The sequence below is a fragment of the Coregonus clupeaformis genome, unplaced genomic scaffold (assembly GCF_020615455.1).
Source record: "Coregonus clupeaformis isolate EN_2021a unplaced genomic scaffold, ASM2061545v1 scaf2424, whole genome shotgun sequence".
Lineage (NCBI taxonomy): Eukaryota > Metazoa > Chordata > Actinopteri > Salmoniformes > Salmonidae > Coregonus > Coregonus clupeaformis.
Window position 1 is genome coordinate 23,299 of NW_025535878.1, and position 27,280 is coordinate 50,578.

The window sequence follows — 27,280 nt, forward strand, 5'->3', positions numbered from 1 at the left end:
CTCCCATTCGAATAAGCTGGTCGCATAGCTGCTAGCATACAGAAATCGGTGGTGATAGTCAAAGTAGTTTCTAACTGTAATGCAGTTGATTGATGATGATGACCTGAACATGTGTTGGGGTTGACATCCATATAAGCGTTATACCTCAACATAGTGTGAAATACACATATAAACAATAGCCTAAAGGTAGGATAATTTAGTTGGGGGGCAATGGGGAGATTCGGGATGGAGATGCAGGTGGAAAACAGTGCAGCCTTTTTACCTCATGCTTTCTTGGCTGAGCTCCTATGTCAAGCACCGGGAAACGGACTCCAACATCTCAGACGTGGTAAGGTCTTGTCTTTTCATTTAGCCAGTTGCTTGTAATTAGCTGGATGGCTATAGAGTTTAGCCCTGAATCACTTCGAGTGGTGCGATGCAGACCAATTTATTGGATTCGTATGACAGCTCCCCAAAGCGCAAGAAATATGAATGCCCTGACTTCTGCAGCGGCAGTATCCCAGTAAATGCTGGACGGCCGCTGCAGACATCACATTGACCATGCAGAGCCTTTAAGTAGTGTTGATGTAGCTCTTTCTCAATGTGCCAAACCAGAGGATACTTACAGTAACAGACAGAATATGACTTGTATTGTTTTAGTAGCAGAGTTTACTTCTGTTAAAAATATTAATCATTCAAAAAGTTAGGGGACACTTTAATTTTACTGAGATGTGCAGCAAGGAAACAACAGGCAGGGACACCATGAAACAGTTAACTCATTTAATAGACTGGCCCCGCATCCACAGAAGTTCATAGGCTACATAATTATTTTTTTACAATACTTTTTTGGAAATGCAGTTCTAATAAATCACAATATAAATCACATCATATTGTTATTTTGTGTGTTTTATTACCAATATTTATAAGCACATGAACTATGAAGTAGGTCTGCATTAATTTTTTGTTTTCTAAAGTTACAATATGAATACAGTGGCAGTTTACCGATTTCTCCATTCATGTTTATGACAGGACATGTAAACTGGCACCTGGTGGAAAGGTTTATGATTTTGGGATCAGGTCATCGCCACAGAAACATGCTTTGTTCCATCAGCAAGCAACAACAGAACAGCTATAATTTTGAGACATGTATATAACAATTGTATTTCCATAACAGATGTGCAGTATACAGTATGTGTTGATATTTACAACAACCACAGAAGATCTACAGTAAAGGAGAGGCTGATATATGGCAAGTCAGACAGGAAAAAAATAGGCCGACTTTCAAACGGCATTTTCAGTAATCAAAATATTCACAGTAAATGTATATCTACCACTCTACTGTACAAGCTGTATGTTACAAAAAGGTGTCTAATGCCTTGTCATCATTGGTCAACAGTGCAAGAGGATCAGGGTCAGGGGTCAAGCAGCTGGAGAGTTGAGTAAAGCACATTGGTTCTACTTGTGAACGTGCTGTAGGGCTCGATGTCTCGTTGCTCCTCCTACAAAGACATAAACCATATGTCACCGCATTATACTGAAATGTCATATGGGGCTGCAACCTGGTCTCAGAGCATTTCGTATTCTTCTTTATGTAAATCGGGCGGCAGGAGAAATCGGGCGGCAGGTAGCTTAGTGGGTAAGAGCGTTGTGCCAGTAACCGAAAGGTCGCTGGTTCTAATCCCCGAGCCGACTAGGTGAAAAATCTGTCGATGTGCCCTTAAGCAAGGCACTTAACCCTAATTGCTCCTGTAAGTCGCTCTGGATAAGAGCGTCTGCTAAATGACTAAAAATGTAAAAAAATGTAAATCCGAGGCACTCCATTTAGTATGATATGTTATGTTTCGTATGGTATGTATTAATTTTGGCTAGATTTTTCCTTTAAGTTAGAGTTTTATCTATCATTAGGATGATAGCATCCCCAAAACATTAAACGAATGTTTTTGAAAACAAAAGTTTTTTTTCTTCAGAAAATGTTTTTAATGAAATATCCTTGGTATGTTTTCCTAAGATTCACTAAAATATTGTGCACAACATCTGTAACAAACACCACAGAACATTCCCCTAAAGTTGTTTTTAGGTTTCTATAACAAAATGTGTTCTGGGAACGTTCTTGAAACATCAGGCGAATGTTTTATACAAACATTGTATAATCGTCATCACAACTGGACAGTTTGTGTAATTATAACTTTTGGGGCAACCTAATTAATGTTCTAGGAACGTTCACAGAAGCAATTTTGGTTTGCTGGGTAGTCTCTGCAGATGCCTTATTATGACTAACATGCAACAGCTAGCAATACCAGGGCTAAACAAATAACAAAAACACATAAATAGTGTTGTTGTGGCACCTCTTTGATGGTTCCAGACACTTGTAGCTGTGTTCTGCTGAGCAAATAATAACAAGAGTTAATTAACATAGCACCAAATGAAACATGTTTTACACAGCACATGTGTAGAGCAACATGATTGTGTTTTTCACCACGCTCATTTTTGACAGGAAGTGAGAAGCGAAAAGCTCCAACAGTGCAGTTACTAGACACTAGTGACCCATACAAACTCAACTCAGACTTAAAGGGCCAGTGCAGTCAAAAACATGATTTTTCTGTGTTCTATGTGGTATTTCCACACTATGAGGTTGAAATGATACTGTGAAATTGTTGAGTGCTTCAACTCCTTTCTGCCTTAAATTAGTCCTTTAGGATGTTTTTCTTGGTCAGCCCTTTTCATGCTTTTCATCATTGTTGTTGAGCACCCCTCCTTTCCTTTGTTTGCTGAAGAGTGAAGGCCCACCTGAACTCATAGCATTGCATGTATTTCTGAGACCAATTCAGAACTCTATCCGCATTGTAGATCTGATATGTATTTTAGAATGCACCTTTTCTACTACAGTGCTTACTAGTAATTATTAAAATACCAAAAAGCTGACAGATACTCATTACAGCAACTCTTTTTTTTTTACCAAGTTATTAATATTATCTTACCTGAGATTAATTTTCCTCATGATTATGCCACCAAACACCAGGACAGCTACACATGCTGCAACACCTGTTATCATCCCAAAATAGGAGACTGTTGTCTGTGGCCTCTTGCACTTGGGTTCCTGAGAAAGGAAAAATATATATTATGATCCTACATGTGTCTCTTCCGCCATCTTGTTCATTTACATTAAGGCATTGTGTTGTTGACAGTCTCCATTTTAAGACATTATTACATGTATTGATGAGAAAATCCAATATTGTGACTACAGAGATTCTCTCAGTTCTGTCAGATGTAACTTCTATAACAGACGTTACAAAGCAAGACAACAAAACACTCACAGAACATAAAGGTAACCAAATACATATTACATATTGAAGGTACTTTTGCACATGAAATGCATTCCACTAAATATGTGGTGATAAGACATTATGCTGGGGTTCATTTTAAAAGGATTGTGAACGATCCCATCAGACCAAACACTTACCATTGACAGAAATATGTATTTCTATATGATTCCATCCCCCATTATATCCAAAGTCACAGGTGTAGTTCCCATCATCAGATGGTTGTATGTTGGTAATGCGTAGACACACTCTGTCATTCTCTATCTCTAGTGTGACTCTGGGGTCACAAGAGCTGTCGATATGATTTGTCTCAACGTCGTGTGAAACTCTACACTCATGACCCCCACTTCTAACTTTAGTGTTGTTACATACTACAGTAGTGATGTTAGTGAGTGTTTGGTTTGAGCAGAGAAGAATGACATCTGCTCCTCCGGTCTCCAACTTCTTCTCTTGAGTCACTGTAAACAGGAAACAGACCATGAGAGTGTGTTTTCATAGGAAAATAGTAAGTAGTGAAGTAAAAAAACATTTTACAATAACACTGCAATTCAACATTGTTGAATAAAATTAAGAATAATTACACATTTCAGAATGTTAATGAAACATAAAGAAGAAAGAAACACAACTTTACCTTGTGCATAACTAAACTCCTATTGTTAATTCAATAATGGGAATGCATCACAAATGCAACATGTGAGGACTGGTCCTCTTCCCTTTATTCCATGTTGCATTATGCTGTGGGTATGTGTTAGAGAACAATATCCCTCTGACCTTCAACAGCTGTGTGTATGTGTTAGAGAACAATATCCCTCTGACCTTCAACAGCTGTGTGTATGTGTTATAGAACAATATCCCTCTAACCTTCAACATCTGTGTGTATGTGTTAGAGAACAATATCCATCTGACCTTCAACAGCTGTGTGTATGTGTTAGAGAACAATATCCCTCTGACCTTCAACATCTGTGTGTATGTGTTAGAGAACAATATCCCTCTGACCTTCAACAGCTGTGTGTATGTGTTGGAGAACAATATCCCTCTGACCTTCAACAGCTGTGTGTATGTGTTAGAGAACAATATCCCTCTGACCTTCAACATCTGTGTGTATGTGTTAGAGAACAATATCCCTCTGACCTTCAACAGCTGTGTGTATGTGTTAGAGAACAATATCCCTCTGACCTTCAACAGCTGTGTGTATGTGTTAGAGAACAATATCCCTCTGACCTTCAACAGCTGTGTGTATGTGTTAGAGAACAATATCCCTCTGACCTTCAACAGCTGTGTGTATGTGTTAGAGAACAATATCCCTCTAACCTTCAACAGCTGTGTGTATGTGTTAGAGAACAATATCCCTCTGACCTTCAACAGCTGTGTGTATGTGTTAGAGAACAATATCCCTCTGACCTTCAACAGCTGTGTGTATGTGTTAGAGAACAATATCCCTCTGACCTTCAACAGCTGTGTGTATGTGTTAGAGAGCAATATCCCTCTGACCTTCAACAGCTGTGTGTATGTGTTAGAGAACAATATCCCTCTGACATTCAACAGCTGTGTGTATGTGTTAGAGAACAATATCCCTCTGACCTTCAACAGCTGTGTGTATGTGTTTGAGAACAATATCCCTCTGAACTTCAACATCTGTGTGTATGTGTTAGAGAACAATATCCAACTGATCTTCAACAGCTGTGTGTATGTGTTAGAGAACAATATCCCTCTGAACTTCAACAGCTGTGTGTATGAGTTAGAGAACAATTTCCCTCTGACCTTCAACAGCTGTGTGTATGTGTTAGAGAACAATATCCCTCGGACCTTCAACAGCTGTGTGTATGTGTTAGAGAACAATATCCCTCTAACCTTCAACATCTGTGTGTATGTGTTAGAGAACAATATCCCTCTTACCTTCAACAGCTGTGTATAGACCCAGCAGCAGCAAAAGCAAAGCAAGCCTGAATACATTTCCACACATACTGACCAACTGCCAAATCAAACATTAGTCCAATATTGGTTCAATAACAAAGTGATGGTCCTTTGACAGGTTTGACTCAGTCACATAATCTGGTGCCAGCCGATAGGAGGAAGTGGTGCTGTGTAAATGTATTCTAGCTTCTATGTGTGACTTTCACAATGACAATAGATCTCTTGGGCGGTGTCTAGGGGCTATGTAGTGCAACCACCACATACTACATAATAATAAATACACAAAAGGGCTTTTTATTACAGACAGAAATACTCCTCTGTTTCATCAGCTGTCTGGGTGGCTGGTCTCAGGCGATCCCGCAGGTGAAGAAGCCGTATGTGGAGGTCCTGGGTTGGCGTGGTTACACGTGGTCTGCGGTTGTGAGGCCGGTTGGACGTACTGCCAAATTCTCTAAAATGACGGAGGCGGCTTATGGTAGAGAAATGAACATTAAATTCTCTGCCAACAGCTCAGGTGGACATTCCTGCAGTCAGCATGCAAATTGCACGCTCCCTCAAAACTTGAGACATCTGTGGCATTGTGTTGTGACAAAACTGCACATTTTAGAGTAGCCTTTTTATTGTCCCCAGCACAAGGTGCACCTGTGTAATGATCATGCTGTTTAATCAGCTTCTTGATATGCCACACCTGTCAGGTGGATGGATTATCTTGGCAAAGGAGAAATGCTCAATAACAGGGATGTAAACAAATTTGTGCACAACATTTGAGAGAAATAAGCTTTTTGTGAGTATGGAAAATGTCTGGGGTCTTTTATTTCAGCTCATGAAAAATGGGACCAACACTTTACATGTTGCGTTTATATTTCTGTTCAGGACAGTATATTAATGGTGGAACAGACAGTTGTATGTTACTTCTGTAGTTTACTGTAATTTCCTTTCTCAAATAGACAATATTGCATTTATACACATAATACATATTTTTATAGCCATTGCAGAATACATTTTTCACCTTTTCTGGCCATGATGGGTTCATATTCCCAAAGTAGCCACAACAGTAGCCATAGCCTTCAACAAATGACCATGCGATCGCTCATTTAACTGGGCCTATTAGATTATTATTATTATTAGATATTGCCATTCTCTTTCATGTTGCCTAAACGGTCTATGACTCTGTCATACAGTACACGCTTTTAGTTTTTGTTGTCCTAGGCAACCTGGCTAAAATAGTTGCTCGCTAGACTAACTTCCTTTCATGGGCAACGATACGCGAGGCCAGCTAGTTAACATTAGCGTACTACATCTAGCTACATGTTGAACTTCCATCCTCTCAGGCCAGGGGCACAATGTATGAATTTATGGTTGGATCAGAATCGCTGTTATAATCATTAGCCAGTACGGAGAATTAGGTAAAACCACAAGTCCAAATCCCTATCTCCATCCATGGATAATTTAGGAAAGGGCCGATTAGTATTTTTTGGGGGTGAGCCAGGACCATTCACAGCTGACTGATGAGCGTTTTCAGGCGGAGTTCACGAGCGTACAGTTTCAGTACAGGTCTGATTTATAATTGTAAACATGCGTATGTATGGTTTATAAATCTATATTTTTGTAGGTGCGCAGAGGTCAGGCTCTGAACCAAATAATAGCCAATATTGTAAACCGCATACTTTGAGATACAATCTGATATTAAATAAAAATTTGATAATTTACTCCGTCAGTTTTTGTACAGTTACAATAAATGAGAACGACCTCAAACCATTTCTCTCTCTCCATCCCTCTTTCCATGCAGGTCCACAGGCTCTAATATGTGTTGTTGACGTTGTTCTCTGCTCAGCTGAAGATAGAAGAGTCCATTCTGTTCCAAGTCGGTTACCTTGTCTCTCCTCTATTCACAGCACTCTGGGGACTTCTTGCAGGTATTTGTATTTATTAGGGATCCCCATTAGCTACTCTTCCTGGGGTCCAAACATGTTAAAACACATCATATAACATTATTACACCACTACCTATCTACAATATAAAATGTTTAATACCACCATACAACAATATCACAATGTGTGCGTATGCATGTGTCTATACCTTTGTGTGTGTCTCTTCACAGTCCAGGTAACGATGACGTCCACCAATCACCCCCGTAACTTAATCATTACTGGTACTGATAGTTCCTCTAATTTCTTTGACGCTGTATGAAGGCATTCTAAATAGGACATTTGTCACGCATAGATAATGATGATGACCAGCTGCTGTCTATTGGATAGAAATATGGTTCTATACTGAATGTATGTGATAGTCATTAACCACGTTTCCATCCAGTTTTTTTGCGTGTAAATTCATACCATATAAAGAAATATCACGACAGCTGTGATGGAATTAGGAAGTTTCGATAAAATGTTATAAATGCTTACATATAATTTGTTCTTTCGACATGGTGGGATCATTTTGTGTCGGTAAAATTAATTATGAGAGAAATGGCGGTGGAAACGCCTTTAAGCGCAAACATTGATATAATAACTATCATACAGGGACGGCCTGTTCAATAGGGCGATATGGGCGACGCACTGCCAAACGGGAAAAGGAAGGGATTTTTTTTCTAATCAATTATATCACGGCAACAGTAGTTATCAGTGTTGTAATCTATACGTCTGATCTGCCACAGTGCCACACTGCCACTAAATGTCGAATCAGGCTAAAGTCGTGCTTCAAATGGCTCCACCCCCCTTTTTGGGGCGATTTCAGTCAGATTGAAAATCGCCCAGAACTTCTGTCATAGACTCCCATGTAAAATCTATTTTTTCAAATTTCAGAGCCTTCAATACAATCTCAATGGGTGTCTGTGGGCTTGCACTTACGCGCTTTCGTCACATGAACGTAACTAAGAAAAGAGAGGGTAGCAGCGTCAATCAATTCACTACTACTATCAACATGGCTAGGCTTCAGTGCAACTCGATTGTGTCTTTGAAAGAATTTCCCTTTTTGTCGGCGAACAAATGAAGATAAATTGGCAACGAAACAATTAGGACCTCCCAGACCAAATGTAATAATTCAACAGGTTTCTACTAAAGGGGGAAGTCCTACACCCGAGGATTTTCCAAAAAAAATGGTATGAACGAAAAAATAACATTGCCACTCAACTGGATGAGGGATACAGGCTAGCTGTCCGCCGCCACAACGATGAGGTTAGTGTTGATAATCACAAGTTTACTGGAGAACTGAGACCAAGTAGAGACTTTGGACAGGGTGGATATGGTTATATTGCGATATTGTCAATACAGTATATCGTAAAGTATCACTATGTAACTCGATTTCTTTCACCCCAATCCCTCAAATTAACGGTAAATAACTGAATTGTTTGCCCCACATTTAGCTAAGATGATTAGCTAGCCAGCTAAAATGTTTTATTTAGTTAGCAGTCGCATCTACAATAGTTTACTGTCAATAACATGTCTCCAAAAATGACGTGGTGTCTCCAATTGTGTTGACATTTTACAATTGCGATGCGCATCCATGAGTATCCACTTTCTGTAGCTCAGCTGGTAGAGCCACGGCGCTTGTAACGCCAAGGTAGTGGGTTCGATCCCCGGGACCACCTATACACAAAAATGTATGCACGCATGACTGTAAGTCGCTTTGGATAAAAGCGTCTGCTAAATGGCATATTATTATTATTATTATTATTCCAGCCTTGTGTAGGTCTCCAATTTTGTCCCTGACATCCCTTGGAGAGCTCTTTGGTCTTGGCCATGGTGGAGAGTTTGGAATCTGATTGATTGATTGCTTCTGTGGACAGGTGTCTTTTATACAGGTAACAAGCTGAGATTAGAGCACTCCCTGAGATCAGTCAATAAATGATTCTGGTATTGACTTATATGCTGCCCCTGTCTTCATGTTGTTGCTGGACATATCTTTTTAAAAATGTGTGTAGGTCACCTAAATCATCAGAAAAATTGCCCCTCCTGAGAATTTTTTCAGGAGCCGCCACTGCTATCATATCGAAGGAAACTTGGAGTCACGCGATGATATGTTGTGTGGTCCTCCCACTACGACTCAGGAAACCATGCAGTTTATTAGGCTACAGATGAAATAAGTTATGATGAACTTCACAGGTTGGTGAAAGTGCACGGTATGAGCATGATGCTCCTTTCCAGTAAATGTCGAGGGTCCTAATCTGGTGACATGATGACCGATGCTTGACTACCGTTTGACAAATAAGAAGGTTCTCGCTCTTATCCATAATAATCTCATTGTGTAGACTAACCTACCCGCAGAACCTACCCGCACTGTATGCGTAGGGTCGTTGTCCTGTTGGAAGGTGAACCATCGCCCCAGTCTGAGATCATGAGCTCTCTGGAACAGGTTATCATCAAGGATCTCTCTGTACTTTGCTCCGTTCATCTTTCCCTCGATCCTGACTAGTCTCTCAGTCCCTGCCGCTAAAAAACATCCCCACAGCATGATGGTGCCACCACCATGCTTCACCATAGGGATGGTGCCAGGTTTCTTCCAGACGTGACGCTTGCCATTCAGGCCAAAGAGTTCAATCTTTGTTTCATCAGACCAGAGAATCTTGTTTCTCATGGTCTGAGAGTCCTTTAGGTGCCTTTTGGCAAACTCCAAGTGGGCTGTCATGTGCCTTTTACTGAGGAGTGGCTTCCTGATTGGTGGAGTGCTGCAGAGATGGTTGTCCTTCTAGAAGGTTCTCCAATCTCCATAGATGAACTCTGGAGCTCTGTCAGAGTGACCATCGGGTTCTTGGTCACCTCCCTGACCAAGGTCCTTCTCCCCCGATTGCTCAGTTTAGCCGGGGCGGCCAGCTCTAGGAAGAGTCTTGGTGGTTCCAAACTTCTTCCATTTAAGAATGATGGAGGCCACTGTGTTCTTGGGGACCTTCAATGCTGCAGAAATGTGTTGGTACCCTTTCCCAGATCTGTGCCTTCACAAAATCCTGTCCCGGAGCTCTACGGACTGTTCCTTCGACCTCATGGCTTGGTTTTTGCTCTGACATGCGCTGTCAACTGTGGGACCTTATACAGTGGGGAAAAAAAGTATTTAGTCAGCCACCAATTGTGCAAGTTCTCCCACTTAAAAAGATGAGAGAGGCCTGTAATTTTCATCATAGGTACACGTCAACTATGACAGACAAAATTAGAAAAAGAAATCCAGAAAATCACATTGTAGGATTTTTAATGAATTTATTGGCATATGATGGTGGAAAATAAGTATTTGGTCAATAACAAAAGTTTCTCAATACTTTGTTATATACCCTTTGTTGGCAATGACACAGGTCAAACGTTTTCTGTACGTCTTCACAAGGTTTTCACACACTGTTGCTGGTATTTTGGCCCATTCCTCCATGCAGATCTCCTCTAGAGCAGTGATGTTTTGGGGCTGTCGCTGAGCAACACAGACTTTCAACTCCCTCCAAATATTTTCTATGGGGTTGAGATCTGGAGACTGGCTAGGCCACTCCAGGACCTTGAAATGCTTCTTACGAAGCCACTCCTTCGTTGCCGGGCGGTGTGTTTGGGATCATTGTCATGCTGAAAGACCCAGCCACGTTTCATCTTCAATGCCCTTGCTGATGGAAGGAGGGTTTCACTCAAAATCTCACGATACATGGCCCCATTCATTCTTTCCTTTACGGATCAGTCGTCCTGGTCCCTTTGCAGAAAAACAGCCCCAAAGCATGATGTTTCCAACCCCATGCTTCACAGTAGGTATGGTGTTCTTTGGATGCAACTCAGCATTCTTTGTCCTCCAAACATGACGAGTTGAGTTTTTACCAAAAAGTTATATTTTGGTTTCATCTGACCATATGACATTCTCCCAATCCTCTTCTGGATCATCCAAATGCACTTCAGACGGGCCTGGACATGTACTGGCTTAAACAGGGGGACACGTCTCGCACTGCAGGATTTGAGTCCCTGGCGGCGTAGTGTGTTACTGATGGTTGGCTTTGTTACTTTGGTCCCAGCTCTCAGCAGGTCATTCACTAGGTCCCCCCGTGTGGTTCTGGGATTTTTGCTCACCGTTCTTGTGATCATTTTGACCCCACGGGGTGAGATCTTGCATGGAGCCCCCAGATCGAGGGAGATTATCAGTGGTCTTGTATGTCTTCCATTTCCTAATAATTGCTCCCACAGTTGATTTCTTCAAACCAAGCTGCTTACCTGTTGCAGATTCAGTCTTCCCAGCCTGGTGCAGGTCTACAATTTTGTTTTGGTGTCCTTTGACAGCTCTTTGGTCTTGGCCATTGTGAAGTTTGGAGTGTGACTGTTTGAGGTTGTGGACAGGTGTCTTTTATACTGATAACAAGTTCAAACAGGTGCCATTAATACAGGTAACAGTGGAGGACAGAGGAGCCTCTTAAAGAAGAAGTTACAGGTCTGTGAGAGCCAGAAATCTTGCTTGTTTGTAGGTGACCAAATACTTATTTTCCACCATAATTTGCAAATAAATTCATTAAAAATCCTACAATGGGATTTTCTGGATTTTCTTTTCTCAATTTGTCTGTCATAGTTGACGTGTACCTATGATGAAAATTACAGGCCTCTCTCATCTTTTTAAGTGGGAGAACTTGCACAATTGGTGGCTGACTAAATACTTTTTTGCCCCACTGTATAGACAGGTGTGAGCCTTTCCAATTAATGTCCAATCAATTGAATTGACCACAGGTGGACTCCAATCAAGTTGTAGAAACATCTCAAGGATGATCAATGGCAACAGGATGCACCTTGAGCTCAATTTTCGAGTCTCATAGCAAAGGGTCTGAATACTTATGTAAATAAGGTATTTCTGTTTTTTATTTTTAATACATTTGCAAAAATGTCTAAAAACCTGTTTTTGCTTTGTCAATATGGGGTATTGGTGAGGGGGGAAAACAATGTAATCCTTTTTAGAATAAGGCTGTAACGTAACAATGTGGAAAAAGTCAAGGGGTCTGAATACTTTCCTAATGCACTGTATATGATATTATAAATACCTCACATGCGACTAGTAATAAGACTAAGCAATTAGCCTATTAAAATGTTTATCTGACTCCATAAAGATAATTAGCAATATGCAAGAGACTACAGTTGAACCATGTGCAATCAAAGTATTATGCGTTTAGCTGACTAAGATCAATGAATGGTCATTTGAAGCGAATATCAAAGCAAGTATTATTTAATAACTTTGTAAAATGAATGGGTTCACGTACAAGGCATAAAGCGTAAGTTACAAGGCAATACTGACATTAAAGCATCATTCTAGGCATATAGATCCTAAGGTTAATTTACAGGACAAAACATGAACAAAGAGATGCTTACTAGGCCAGAGGCCCAGAAGCCTTGGAAATACAGGATGAGAGAACAAAAGGCATTACGTTCCATTTATAACATCTGAAGGTGTAACCTTTCAACCCAAAACCAACCACCATTGAGCAATCAAACGATACCAGGTTTACAGTAACCTAAACACTCCCAGGCCTAATCGCCACAGGTTGTCACAGCATTTAAAGGCTTGTGTGGGGGATGAGACCAATGTAAATGAGACAGAATAGAACCTCTTTGAGGGGCAGGAACAGGCCGGACCGGGCTGGCGACGCGCACCACTGGCTTGGTGCGAGGGACAGGAACAGGCCGGACCGGGCTGGCGACGTGCACCACTGGCTTGGTGCGAGGGACAGGAACAGGCCGGACCGGGCTGGCGACGCGCACCACTGGCTTGGTGCGGGGAGCCGGAACAGGCCGGGCTGGACTGGGAACACGCACAACTGGCTTGGTGCGGGGAGCCGGAACAGGCCGGGCTGGACTGGGAACACGCACCACTGGCTTGGTGCGGGGAGCAGGAACAGGCCGGGCTGGACTGGGAACACGCACCACTGGCTTGGTGCGGGGAGCCGGAACGGGCCGGGCTGGACTGTGGAGGCGGACTGGAGGTCTGGAGCGGAGAGCTGACACAACCCGTCCTGGCTGAATGCCTATTTCCACACAATATGTGTGAGGCATCAGCACAGGACGTACGGGGCTGTGCACTCGTACTGACGCTACAACACGTGGCACTGGCGCAGGATATACGGGACCGAGGAGGCGTACTGGAGACCACGAGCGTTGAGCCGGCACACCCCGTCCTGGCTGCATGCCCATCTTTGCACGACACGTGCGTGGTGCTAGCACAGGACGTACAGGACTGTGCCGGAACACTCGCGGCACAGTACGTGGCTCCGCATAACACGGAGCCTGCCCAGTCTCACGCTTCCTAGCCTGAGTACGGGGAGTTGGCTCTGCTCTAACTCTAGGCTCCGCCAACCACCCTTTTAGCCCCCCCCCCAAAAAAAAATATTGGGGCTGTCTCTCGGGCTTCCTCCTCGGCCGGTACCCTCTGCGTTGCCGCTGCTCCTCTCTGTAGCGCGCCTCCACAGTCTCCTCCCAAGGACGGCGATCCATTGCGGCCTGAATCTCTTCCCAAGTCCAGGATCCCTTCCCGTCCAGGATCTTTTCCTTCCTCATGATGCCATCTATTTTGTGAAGTGCACCAGTCCCTCCTGCAGCTAAGCACCCCCACAGCATGATGCCGTCACCCCCATGCTTCACGGTTGGGATGGCGTTCTTCGGCTTGCAAGCTACCCCCTTTTTCCTCCAAACATAACGCTGGTCATTATGGCCAAACAGTTATATTTTTGTTTCATCAGACCAGAGGACATTTCTCCAAAAAGTACAATCTTTGTCCCCATGTGCAGTTGCAAACCGTAGTCTGGCTTTTTTATGGCGGTTTTGGAGCAGTGGCTTCTTCCTTGCTGAGCGGCCTTTCAGGTTATGTCGATATAGAACTCGTTTTACTGTGGATATAGATACTTTTGTACCTGTTTCCTCCAGCATCTACACAAGGTCCTTTGCTGTTGTTCTGGGATTGATTTGCACTTTTCGCACCAAAGTACGTTCATCTCTAGGATACAGAACGCGTCTCCTTCCTGAGCGGTATGACGGCTGCGTGGTCCCATGGTGTTTATACTTGCGTACTATTGTTTGTACAGATGAACGTGGTACCTTCAGGCGTTTGGAAATTGCTCCCAAGGATGAACCAGACTTGTGGAGGTCTACACATTTTCTTCAGAGGTCTTGGCTGATTTCTTTTGATTTTCCCATGATGTCAAGCAAAGAGGCACTGAGTTTGAAGGTAGGCCTTGAAATACATCCACAGGTACACTTCCAATTGACTCAAATTATGTAAATTAGCCTATCAGAAGCTTCTAAAGCCATGACATCATTTTCTGGAATTTTCCAAGCTATTTAAAGGCACAGTCAACTTAGTGTATGTGAACTTCTGACCCACTGGAATTGTGATACAGTGAATTATAAGTGAAATAATTTGTCTGTAAACAATTTGTTGGAAAAATTACTTGTGTCATGCACAAAGTAGATGTCCTAACCGACTTGCCAAAACTATAGTTTGTTAACAAGAAATTTGTGGAGTGGTTGAAAAACGAGTTTTAATGACTACAACCTAAGTGTATGTAAACTTCCGACTTCAACTGTATAATGACATATTCACTATTAGCAATTGCTGAGTAGTTTTCAATACAAAAAAAGGTACTGTATTGCTGTTTTTGCTGTATATTTAATGCAGTATACTGTAAATTATGGTTCATTTTGGGGAAATATTGTAGGAGGGGAAGCATCACTGGCTCATTAAGGGCTAGGTTGGTATAGCTATGTTTACAGTAACATCAACATTTAAAATCAGGGCTAGGTTGTTATAGCTCTGTTTTACAGTAAAATCACCATTTAAAATCAGGGTAGCTTGTTATAGCTCTGTTTACAGTAAAATCACCATTTAAAATCAGGGTAGCTTGTTAAAGCTCTGTTTACAGTAAAATCACCATTTAAAATTAGGGTAGCTTGTTATAGCTCTGTTTACAGTAAAATCACCATTTAAAATCAGGGAAGCTTGTTATAGCTCTGTTTACAGTAAAATCACCATTTAAAATCAGGGTAGCTTGTTATAGCTCTGTTTACAGTAAAATCACCATTTAAAATCAGGGTAGCTTGTTATAGCTCTGTTTACAGTAAAATCACCATTTAAAATCAGGGTAGCTTGTTATAGCTCTGTTTACAGTAAAATCACCATTTAAAATCAGGGTTGGTTGTTATAGCTCTGTTTACAGTAAAATCACCATTTAAAATCAGGGTAGCTTGTTATAGCTCTGTTTACAGTAAAATCACCATTTAAAATCAGGGTAGCTTGTTATAGCTCTGTTTACAGTAAAATCACCATTTAAAATCAGGGTAGCTTGTTATAGCTCTGTTTACAGTAAAATCACCATTTAAAATCAGGGTTGGTTGTAATAGCTCTGTTTACAGTAAAATCACCATTTAAAATCAGGGTAGCTTGTTATAGCTCTGTTTACAGTAAAATCACCATTTAAAATCAGGGTAGCTTGTTATAGCTCTGTTTACAGTAAAATCACCATTTAAAATCAGGGTAGCTTGTTATAGCTCTGTTTACAGTAAAATCACCATTTAAAATCAGGGTTGGTTGTTATAGCTCTGTTTACAGTAAAATCACCATTTAAAATCAGGGTAGCTTGTTATAGCTCTGTTTGCAGTAAAATCACCATTTAAAATCAGGGTAGCTTGTTATAGCTCTGTTTACAGTAAAATCACCATTTAAAATCAGGGTAGCTTGTTATAGCTCTGTTTACAGTAAAATCACCATTTAAAATCAGGGTTGGTTGTAATAGCTCTGTTTACAGTAAAATCACCATTTAAAATCAGGGTAGCTTGTTATAGCTCTGTTTACAGTAAAATCACCATTTAAAATCAGGGTAGCTTGTTATAGCTCTGTTTACAGTAAAATCACCATTTAAAATCAGGGTAGCTTGTTATAGCTCTGTTTACAGTAAAATCACCATTTAAAATCAGGGTAGCTTGTTATAGCTCTGTTTACAGTAAAATCACCATTTAAAATCAGGGTTGGTTGTTATAGCTCTGTTTACAGTACAATCACCATTTAAAATCAGGGTAGCTTGTTATAGCTCTGCGCCAGGCTCACTTGGCTATGTATGTACTATTTCAGCTCCTATCTGTTTTATGTCCTGAGAAGAGTTCCTTTAACCTTCTCGACTAAAACAGGTAAAACAATAGTTCTGACATTGGCTTACACTGTGGTAGAAAAACTTGCACCAGCCGAGTTTACTTTCACTTTTACTGTGTGGGGAGGAGCTTCAGCCAAAAACGTCCATATGTGATAGGTTCATTCAAACCCATGTGGGTTGGACACACGAAAGAGGGAAATTCAAAATCTCTCTCTTTACTCTCTAGTGACTATAAGATAACTCCCATGTTCACCATGTCTCCTGCACACTACAACTACCTGTTTATTCTTCTAATAGTCCTCCATAAAGGTGAGCTAATCAGTTTTATGCCTGATATGCTGCATTTGTCAGCTTTTTATTGACAGAATATTGCTGATACTGTTGCTTTTTCGTATGAAATGTAGTGCTTTACTGTTCAAACCTGTTTATTTCCGACACTAGATTCATAACTAAATGTATCTTCAACTATACAGATACATTAAAAGCTATACAGATAAATTAAATTATAGTAGTGCAGTGAAATGCATGTATAGCGTAGTGAAAGTCACTGTATAAACTGTATAGGGTAGTGAAAGTCACTGAATGTCACGCCCTGGCTCTGGGGACTCTCGTATGTTGAGCCAGGGTGTTTATTTTGTTTAGGTTCTAGTCGTTGTCTATCTATGTTGGCCTGAGTGACTCCCAATCAGAGGCAACGAGTGTCAGCTGGTTGTCTCTGATTGGGAGCCATATTTAACTGTCTGTCTTTCACTTTGTGTTTGTGGTTTCTTGTTCTGATTTGTGTTATACTGTAGACGTCACGTTATCGTTTTGATCGTGTGATCATTCTAAATAAATATATAATGTTCGCATTCAACGCTGCGCCTTGGTCTCTCCCTGACGATCGTGACAGAAGAAACCACCAAAACCAGACCAAGCAGCGTGTCCAGGAGTCATCGCTAGCAGATCTCCGTGGCAACCTCGACTGGGTCAAGCCTAGTGAGGAGCAGAGAGGGTGGACTTGGGACCAGTTGAGGAAGAGCTTCGACTGGGTCAAGCCCATTGAGGAGCTGAATGGCGGGAGTTGGAGACAGAGGAGCGAGAGTTGGGCGAGAACGAGTGGAGGCCTGGCCCACGGGGAGGAGAGACCCCAGAAAATTTTTTAGGGGGGGCTCACGACGTCGGGGCAGCAGGAGGCCGCGATAGAGCAGTCCAGCGGGTTGGCAGAGGAGGCCGCCAGGTTACGGGAGTCACTGGTCACCAGGGGGAAGGAGGTTGTAGAGGCACGGCGAGAGGTACTGGCGTGTGTTGCCAGTCGGTCCGGCCTGTTCCTGATCCCCACGTAGGGCCAGTGGTGTGTGTTCCCCAGTACGGTCCGGCCTGTTCCTGCCACTCCCACCTAAGTCAGTGGTGCGTTCGTCAGCCCGGCGCGGCCCGTTCCTCGCTCCCCGCACCAAGTCAGTGGTGCGCGTCGTCAGCCGGTCGGCCCATTCCTGCTCCCCGCACCAAGTCAGTGGTGCGGCGTCTTCAGCCCGGTCGGCCCATTTCCTGCTCCCGCACTAAGTCAGTGGTGCGCGTCGTCAGCCGGTCCGGCCCATTCCTGCTCCCGCACCAAGTCAGGGGTGCGCCCGTCAGCCCGGTCCGGCCCATTCCTGCTCCCGCACCAAGGCAGTGGTGCGCTTCGTCAGCCGGCTCGGCCCGTTCCTGCTCCCCGCACCAAGTCAGGGGTGTGCTTCGTCAGCCCAGTCCGGCCTGTCCCTGCTCCACGCACCAAGCCTACGGTGTGCGTCGTCAGCCTGGTAAGGCCCGTTCCTCCTCCACGCACCAAGCCAGGGGTGCGCGTCGTCAGTCCAGCACAACCCGTGCCTGGGTCATGTCCGGAGCCGGATCCGGACATGGAAATACAGGATGAGAGAACAAAAGGAAGCCTTGGAAATACAGGATGAGAGAACAAAAGGCATTACGTTCCATTTATAACATCTGAAGGTGTAACCTTTCAACCCAAAACCAACCACCATTGAGCAATCAAACGATACCAGGTTTACAGTAACCTAAACACTCCCAGGCCTAATCGCCACAGGTTGTCACAGCATTTAAAGGCTTGTGTGGGGGATGAGACCAATGTAAATGAGACAGAATAGAACCTCTTTGAGGGGCAGGAACAGGCCGGACCGGGCTGGCGGCCGCGCACCACTGGCTTGGTGCGAGGGACAGGAACAGGCCGGACCGGGCTGGCGACGTGCACCACTGGCTTGGTGCGAGGGACAGGAACAGGCCGGACCGGGCTGGCGACGCGCACCACTGGCTTGGTGCGGGGAGCCGGAACAGGCCGGGCTGGACTGGGAACACGACAACTGGCTTATGCGGGGAGCCGGAACAGGCCGGGCTGGACTGGGGAACACGCACCACTGGCTGGTGCGGGGAGCAGGAACAGGCCGGGCTGGACTGGGAACACGCACCACTGGCTTGGTGCGGGGGACGGGAACGGGCCGGGCTGGACTGTGGAGGCGGACTGGAGGTCTGGAGCGGAGAGCTGACACACCCGTCCTGGCTGAATGCCTATTTCCACACAATATGTGTGAGGCATCAGCACAGGGACGAGGCTGTGCACTGCATCGAGCGCTACAACACGTGGCACTGGCGCAGGATATACGGGACCGAGGAGGCGTACTGGAGACCACGAGCGTTGAGCGGCACACCCCGTCCTGGCTGCATGCCCATCTTTGCACGACACGTGCGTGGTGCTAGCACAGGACGTACAGGACTGTGCCGGAACACTCGCGGCACAGTACGTGGCTCCGCATAACACGGAGCCTGCCCAGTCTCACGCTTCCTAGCCTGAGTACGGGAGTTGGCTCTGCTCTAACTCTAGGCTCCGCCAACCACCCTTTAGCCCCCCAAAAAAAATATTGGGGCTGTCTCTCGGGCTTCCTCCTCGGCCGGTACCTCTGCGTTGCCGCTGCTCCTCTCTGTAGGCGCCTCCACAGTCTCCTCCCAAGGACGGCGATCCATTGCGGCCTGAATCTCTTCCCAAGTCCAGGATCCCTTCCCCGTCCAGGATCTTTTCCTTCCTCATGATGCCATCTATTTTGTGAAGTGCACCAGTCCCTCCTGCAGCTAAGCACCCCCACAGCATGATGCCGTCACCCCCATGCTTCCACGGTTGGGATGGCGTTCTTCGGCTTGCAAGCTACCCCCTTTTTCCTCCAAACATAACGCTGGTCATTATGGCCAAACAGTTATATTTTTGTTTCATCAGACCAGAGGACATTTCTCCAAAAAGTACAATCTTTGTCCCCATGTGCAGTTGCAAACCGTAGTCTGGCTTTTTATGGCGGTTTTTGGAGCAGTGGCTTCTTCCTTGCTGAGCGGCCTTTCAGGTTATGTCGATATAGAACTTCGTTTTACTGTGGATATAGATACTTTTGTACCTGTTTCCTCCAGCATCTACACAAGGTCCTTTGCTGTTGTTCTGGGATTGATTTGCACTTTTCGCACCAAAGTACGTTCATCTCTAGGATACAGAACGCGTCTCCTTCCTGAGCGGTATGACGGCTGCGTGGTCCCATGGTGTTTATACTTGCGTACTATTGTTTTGTACAGATGAACGTGGTACCTTCAGGCGTTTGAAATTGCTCCCAAGGATGAACCAGACTTGTGGAGGTCTACACATTTTCTTCAGAGGTCTTGGCTGATTTCTTTTGATTTTCCCATGATGTCAAGCAAAGAGGCACTGAGTTTGAAGGTAGGCCTTGAAATACATCCACAGGTACACTTCCAATTGACTCAAATTATGTAAATTAGCCTATCAGAAGCTTCTAAAGCCATGACATCATTTTCTGGAATTTTCCAAGCTATTTAAAGGCACAGTCAACTTAGTGTATGTGAACTTCTGACCCACTGGAATTGTGATACAGTGAATTATAAGTGAAATAATTTGTCTGTAAACAATTGTTGGAAAAATTACTTGTGTCATGCACAAAGTAGATGTCCTAACCGACTTGCCAAAACTATAGTTTGTTAACAAGAAATTTGTGGAGTGGTTGAAAAACGAGTTTTAATGACTACAACCTAAGTGTATGTAAACTTCCGACTTCAACTGTATAATGACATATTCACTATTAGCAATTGCTGAGTAGTTTTCAATACAAAAAAAGGTACTGTATTGCTGTTTTGCTGTATATTTAATGCAGTATACTGTAAATTATGGTTCATTTTGGGGAAATATTGTAGGAGGGGAAGCATCACTGGCTCATTAAGGGCTAGGTTGGTATAGCTATGTTTACAGTAACATCAACATTTAAAATCAGGGCTAGGTTGTTATAGCTCTGTTTACAGTAAAATCACCATTTAAAATCAGGGTAGCTTGTTATAGCTCTGTTTACAGTAAAATCACCATTTAAAATCAGGGTAGCTTGTTAAAGCTCTGTTTACAGTAAAATCACCATTTAAAATTAGGGTAGCTTGTTATAGCTCTGTTTACAGTAAAATCACCATTTAAAATCAGGGAAGCTTGTTATAGCTCTGTTTACAGTAAAATCACCATTTAAAATCAGGGTAGCTTGTTATAGCTCTGTTTACAGTAAAATCACCATTTAAAATCAGGGTAGCTTGTTATAGCTCTGTTTACAGTAAAATCACCATTTAAAATCAGGGTAGCTTGTTATAGCTCTGTTTACAGTAAAATCACCATTTAAAATCAGGGTTGGTTGTTATAGCTCTGTTTACAGTAAAATCACCATTTAAAATCAGGGTAGCTTGTTATAGCTCTGTTTACAGTAAAATCACCATTTAAAATCAGGGTAGCTTGTTATAGCTCTGTTTACAGTAAAATCACCATTTAAAATCAGGGTAGCTTGTTATAGCTCTGTTTACAGTAAAATCACCATTTAAAATCAGGGTTGGTTGTAATAGCTCTGTTTACAGTAAAATCACCATTTAAAATCAGGGTAGCTTGTTATAGCTCTGTTTACAGTAAAATCACCATTTAAAATCAGGGTAGCTTGTTATAGCTCTGTTTACAGTAAAATCACCATTTAAAATCAGGGTAGCTTGTTATAGCTCTGTTTACAGTAAAATCACCATTTAAAATCAGGGTTGGTTGTTATAGCTCTGTTTACAGTAAAATCACCATTTAAAATCAGGGTAGCTTGTTATAGCTCTGTTTACAGTAAAATCACCATTTAAAATCAGGGTAGCTTGTTATAGCTCTGTTTACAGTAAAATCACCATTTAAAATCAGGGTAGCTTGTTATAGCTCTGTTTACAGTAAAATCACCATTTAAAATCAGGTTGGTTGTAATAGCTCTGTTTACAGTAAAATCACCATTTAAAATCAGGGTAGCTTGTTATAGCTCTGTTTACAGTAAAATCACCATTTAAAATCAGGGTAGCTTGTTATAGCTCTGTTTACAGTAAAATCACCATTTAAAATCAGGGTAGCTTGTTATAGCTCTGTTTACAGTAAAATCACCATTTAAAATCAGGGTAGCTTGTTATAGCTCTGTTTACAGTAAAATCACCATTTAAAATCAGGGTTGGTTGTTATAGCTCTGTTTACAGTACAATCACCATTTAAAATCAGGGTAGCTTGTTATAGCTCTGCGCCAGGCTCACTTGGCTATGTATGTACTATTTCAGCTCCTATCTGTTTTATGTCCTGAGAAGAGTTCCTTTAACCTTCTCGACTAAAACAGGTAAAACAATAGTTCTGACATTGGCTTACACTGTGGTAGAAAAACTTGCACCAGCCGAGTTTACTTTCACTTTTACTGTGTGGGGAGGAGCTTCAGCCAAAAACGTCCATATGTGATAGGTTCATTCAAACCCATGTGGGTTGGACACACGAAAGAGGGAAATTCAAAATCTCTCTCTTTACTCTCTAGTGACTATAAGATAACTCCCATGTTCACCATGTCTCCTGCACACTACAACTACCTGTTTATTCTTCTAATAGTCCTCCATAAAGGTGAGCTAATCAGTTTTATGCCTGATATGCTGCATTTGTCAGCTTTTTATTGACAGAATATTGCTGATACTGTTGCTTTTCGTATGAAATGTAGTGCTTTACTGTTCAAACCTGTTTATTTCACGACACTAGATTCATAACTAAATGTATCTTCAACTATACAGATACATTAAAAGCTATACAGATAAATTAAATTATAGTAGTGCAGTGAAATGCATGTATAGCGTAGTGAAAGTCACTGTATAAACTGTATAGGGTAGTGAAAGTCACTGAATGTCACGCCCTGGCTCTGGGGACTCTCGTATGTTGAGCCAGGGTGTTTATTTTGTTTAGGTTCTAGTCGTTGTCTATCTATGTTGGCCTGAGTGACTCCCAATCAGAGGCAACGAGTGTCAGCTGGTTGTCTCTGATTGGGAGCCATATTTAACTGTCTGTCTTTCACTTTGTGTTTGTGGTTTCTTGTTCTGATTTGTGTTATACTGTAGACGTCACGTTATCGTTTTGATCGTGTGATCATTCTAAATAAATATATAATGTTCGCATTCAACGCTGCGCCTTGGTCTCTCCCTGACGATCGTGACAGAAGAAACCACCAAAACCAGACCAAGCAGCGTGTCCAGGAGTCATCGCTAGCAGATCTCCGTGGCAACCTCGACTGGGTCAAGCCTAGTGAGGAGCAGAGAGGGTGGACTTGGGACCAGTTGAGGAAGAGCTTCGACTGGGTCAAGCCCATTGAGGAGCTGAATGGCGGGAGTTGGAGACAGAGGAGCGAGAGTTGGGCGAGAACGATGGAGGCCTGGCCCACGGGGAGGAGAGACCCCCAGAAAATTTTTAGGGGGCTCACGACGTCGGGGGCAGCAGGGAGGCCGCGATAGAGCAGTCCAGCGGGTTGGCAGAGGAGGCCGCCAGGTTACGGGAGTCACTGGTCACCAGGGGGAAGGAGGTTGTAGAGGCACGGCGAGAGGTACTGGCGTGTGTTGCCAGTCCGGTCCGGCCTGTTCCTGATCCCCACGTAGGGGCCAGTGGTGTGTGTTCCCAGTACGGTCCGGCCTGTTCCTGCCACTCCCACCAAGTCAGTGGTGCGTTTCGTCAGCCCGGCGCGGCCCGTTCCTGCTCCCGCACCAAGTCAGTGGTGCGCGTCGTCAGCCCGGTCCGGCCCATTCCTGCTCCCCCGCACCAAGTCAGTGGTGCGCGTCTTCAGCCCGGTCCGGCCCATTCCTGCTCCCCGCACTAAGTCAGTGGTGCGCGTCGTCAGCCCGGTCCGGCCCATTCCTGCTCCCCGCACCAAGTCAGGTGCGCCGTCAGCCCGGTCCGGCCCATTCCTGCTCCCGCACCAAGGCAGTGGTGCGCTTCGTCAGCCCGGCTCGGCCCGTTCCTGCTCCCGCACCAAGTCAGGGGTGTGCTTCGTCAGCCCAGTCCGGCCTGTCCCTGCTCCACGCACCAAGCCTACGGTGTGCGTCGGCCAGCCTGGTAAGGCCGTTCCTCCTCCACGCACCAAGCCAGGGGTGCGCGTCGTCAGTCCAGCACAACCCGTGCCTGGGTCATGTCCGGAGCCGGATCCGCCGCCGAGGCGGAGTGCCCACCCGGTCCCTCCCCTGTTGTGGTTGGTTGGCGCGGTCGGAGTCCGCGCCTTTGGGGGGGGGTACTGTCACGCCCTGGCTCTGGGGACTCTCGTATGTTGAGCCAGGGTGTTTATTTTGTTTAGGTTCTAGTCGTTGTCTATCTATGTTGGCCTGAGTGACTCCCAATCAGAGGCAACGAGTGTCAGCTGGTTGTCTCTGATTGGGAGCCATATTTAACTGTCTGTCTTTCACTTTGTGTTTGTGGTTTCTTGTTCTGATTTGTGTTATACTGTAGACGTCACGTTATCGTTTTGATCGTGTGATCATTCTAAATAAATATATAATGTTCGCATTCAACGCTGCGCCTTGGTCTCTCCCTGACGATCGTGACACTGAACAAAGTAAGAGGATTGGTCTATAGCCATAGCTCCTTATATTAACTGATGTAGAGAGGGTGGACTTGGGACCAGTTGAGGAAGAGCTTCGACTGGGTCAAGCCCATTGAGGAGCTGAATGGCGGGAGTTGGAGACAGAGGAGCGAGAGTTGGGCGAGAACGATGGAGGCCTGGCCCACGGGGAGGAGAGACCCCCAGAAAATTTTTAGGGGGGGGCTCACGACGTCGGGGCAGCAGGAGGCCGCGATAGAGCGGTCCAGCGGGTTGGCAGAGGAGGCCGCCAGGTTACGGGAGTCACTGGTCACCAGGGGGAAGGAGGTTGTAGAGGCACGGCGAGAGGTACTGGCGTGTGTTGCCAGTCCGGTCCGGCCTGTTCCTGATCCCCACGTAGGGCCAGTGGTGTGTGTTCCCAGTACGGTCCGGCCTGTTCCTGCCACTCCCACCAAGTCAGTGGTGCGTTTCGTCAGCCCGGCGCGGCCCGTTCCTGCTCCCCGCACCAAGTCAGTGGTGCGCGTCGTCAGCCCGGTCCGGCCCATTCCTGCTCCCCGCACCAAGTCAGTGGTGCGCGTCTTCAGCCCGGTCCGGCCCATTCCTGCTCCCCGCACTAAGTCAGTGGTGCGCGTCGTCAGCCCGGTCCGGCCCATTCCTGCTCCCCGCACCAAGTCAGGGGTGCGCTTCGTCAGTCCGGTCCGGCCCATTCCTGCTCCCGCACCAATGCAGTGGTGCGCTTCGTCAGCTCCGGCTCGGCCCGTTCCTGCTCCCCGCACCAAGTCAGGGGTGTGCCCGTCAGCCCAGTCCGGCCTGTCCCTGCTCCACGCACCAAGCCTACGGTGTGCGTCGTCAGCCTGGTAAGGCCCGTTCCTCCTCCACGCACCAAGCCAGGGGTGCGCGTCGTCAGTCCAGCACAACCCGTGCCTGGGTCATGTCCGGAGCCGGATCCGCCGCCGAGGCGGAGTGCCCACCCGGTCCCTCCCCTGTTGTGGTTGGTTGGCGCGGTCGGAGTTCGCGCCTTTGGGGGGGGGTACTGTCACGCCCTGGCTCTGGGGACTCTCGTATGTTGAGCCAGGGTGTTTATTTTGTTTAGCTTCTAGTCGTTGTCTATCTATGTTGGCCTGAGTGACTCCCAATCAGAGGCAACGAGTGTCAGCTGGTTGTCTCTGATTGGGAGCCATATTTAACTGTCTGTCTTTCACTTTGTGTTTGTGGTTTCTTGTTCTGATTTGTGTTATACTGTAGACGTCACGTTATCGTTTTGATCGTGTGATCATTCTAAATAAATATATAATGTTCGCATTCAACGCTGCGCCTTGGTCTCTCCCTGACGATCGTGACACTGAACAAAGTAAGAGGATTGGTCTATAGCCATAGCTCCTTATATTAACTGATGTCCACACGTTCTGTAGTTGATGTTACTTTAATAATTCAACAAGTGGAACCCATACTGCAGTCAGTTTACAGGTGTCTTCATTCATAACTTAACTTCCTCCAGCCTAGACTGGACTTCCCCTACCTCCATACTCCTCCTTCTGACCATTATGAGTACTACACCACAATATTGTACTCCATACACTGTATTGTATCCTAAAGATTGATAGAAGTGTGTTTGTGTGAGTTTGTAATATAGTAAGTACTAAGTAGTGTGTAACTGTCTTCATGCAGGGTTCTCTCAGTTGGTGAGAACACAGCAGGTTGTCACAGCAACCCTGGGAGAAGATGCAGTCTTAAACTGTGAGCTCAAGAAATCCAAAGACGTGCGGCAAGTCACCTGGCAAAAAGTGACAACTGGGCCGAATGAAAATGTGGCCACCTATAGCAAATACGGTCCTGATGTCAACCTACATTTTAAGGGGAAAGTGGAGTTTGAAGACGAGGGTCTGCAGAACTGCTCTATCATCATCAGAGGAGTGTCAAGAGGAGATGAGTCCTGCTACAAGTGTCTGTTTAACACCTTTCCAGATGGACCAATCAGCGGAACGACCTGCCTCCAAGTCAATGGTAAAAACTGATAACATAATGTACTGTAAATGATTAACCCAGAACAACTTCTTCAGAATTTCAGGGAGCCATTTTATCAAATCATACATCCAATGTCGTGCAAGCATTTATCAAATGGAATCAAATCCAATTGTATTGGTCACATACACATTTTTAGTAGATGTTATTGTGGGTGTAGCGAAATGCTTGTGTTCCTAGCTCCAACGGTGCAGTAGTATCTAACAATTCACAACAATGCACACAAATCTAAAAGTCAAAGAATGGAATGAAGAAATATATAAATATTAGGACGAGCAATGTCAGAGTGGCATTGACTAAAATACAGTAGAATATAATACAGTATATACATATGAAATGAGTAAAGCAGTATGTAAACATTATTAAAGTGACTAGTGTTCCATTATTAAAGTGACCAGTGATTCCATGTCTATGTATATAGGGCAGCAGCCTCTAAGGTGCAGGGTTGAGTAACCGGGTGGTAGCCGGCTAGTGATGGCGAATCATTTAGTAAATCATGTAAATGAAAACATTATAGTATTTATATTCACTGTGATCTGTGTCTGTTGTTGTTCTGTAGAACTGTATGGACCCTCACTCCTCATCACACAAACCAACAACAGTCACACCACTCTGTCCTGTTCTGCTACTGGACGACCTGCTCCTATAGTGACCTGGGATGACATGATGATAGAACATTCTACCACGGTCGATGTCACCCATCCCAATGGAACTATCACTGTGACAACTACTGCAACAGTGGCAGTGGCCAGTCTAACTGACAAAGAGGTTAGGTGTGTTGTGTCACTGTCCTTCAGTGATGTCACCAATAATGCTTCCATGGTGATTCCAGCTAGGGATCAAGCTTCATTTGCAGGTGAGAAATGGTTAGGGTTTATACCTCCATAATATATTGACATGATCAGGAACATGATGTCATGATGAAGTACTGCCTGTCTTCATGATGAAGTACTGCCTGTGTTCATGATGAAGTACTGCCTGTGTTCATGATGAAGTACTGTCTGTGTATTTCTATGTTAGGTCAATCTCAGGTCTCTGATGATGACTGGATCAGTGGTAAGTGGTTGTTATTCTAATAA

At 44.3% G+C, this 27,280-nt stretch overlaps 1 protein-coding gene and 1 long non-coding RNA gene across 5 annotated transcripts in view; one reads left to right on the plus strand and one right to left on the minus strand.

The window, feature by feature from the left end:
- LOC121558986 (OX-2 membrane glycoprotein) overlaps positions 1-27,280 on the plus strand; it is a 36,016-nt gene that overhangs the window by 6,877 nt on the left and 1,859 nt on the right. Inside the window, exons 1-5 of one of the 4 annotated variants that reach the window (XM_045219524.1) lie at positions 21,885-22,231; positions 25,848-25,939; positions 26,036-26,183; positions 26,761-27,057; positions 27,222-27,257. In XM_045219524.1, the coding sequence (XP_045075459.1) occupies positions 22,093-22,231; positions 25,848-25,939; positions 26,036-26,183; positions 26,761-27,057; positions 27,222-27,257 (712 nt within the window). In that variant the 5' untranslated portion in view covers positions 21,885-22,092. Of the gene's footprint in view, positions 1-21,881; positions 22,232-25,847; positions 26,184-26,760; positions 27,058-27,221; positions 27,261-27,280 lie in introns of those variants that run through there. The other 3 variants (XM_045219523.1, XM_045219521.1, XM_045219522.1) reach the window with 3 other exon arrangements.
- Positions 868-5,393, minus strand: LOC123488675. The gene is made up of 5 exons (XR_006660248.1): positions 5,196-5,393; positions 3,440-3,757; positions 2,958-3,076; positions 2,325-2,358; positions 868-1,478 (listed from the first exon to the last, which is right to left on the minus strand). It is a non-coding gene; the product is annotated as an uncharacterized LOC123488675 (long non-coding RNA).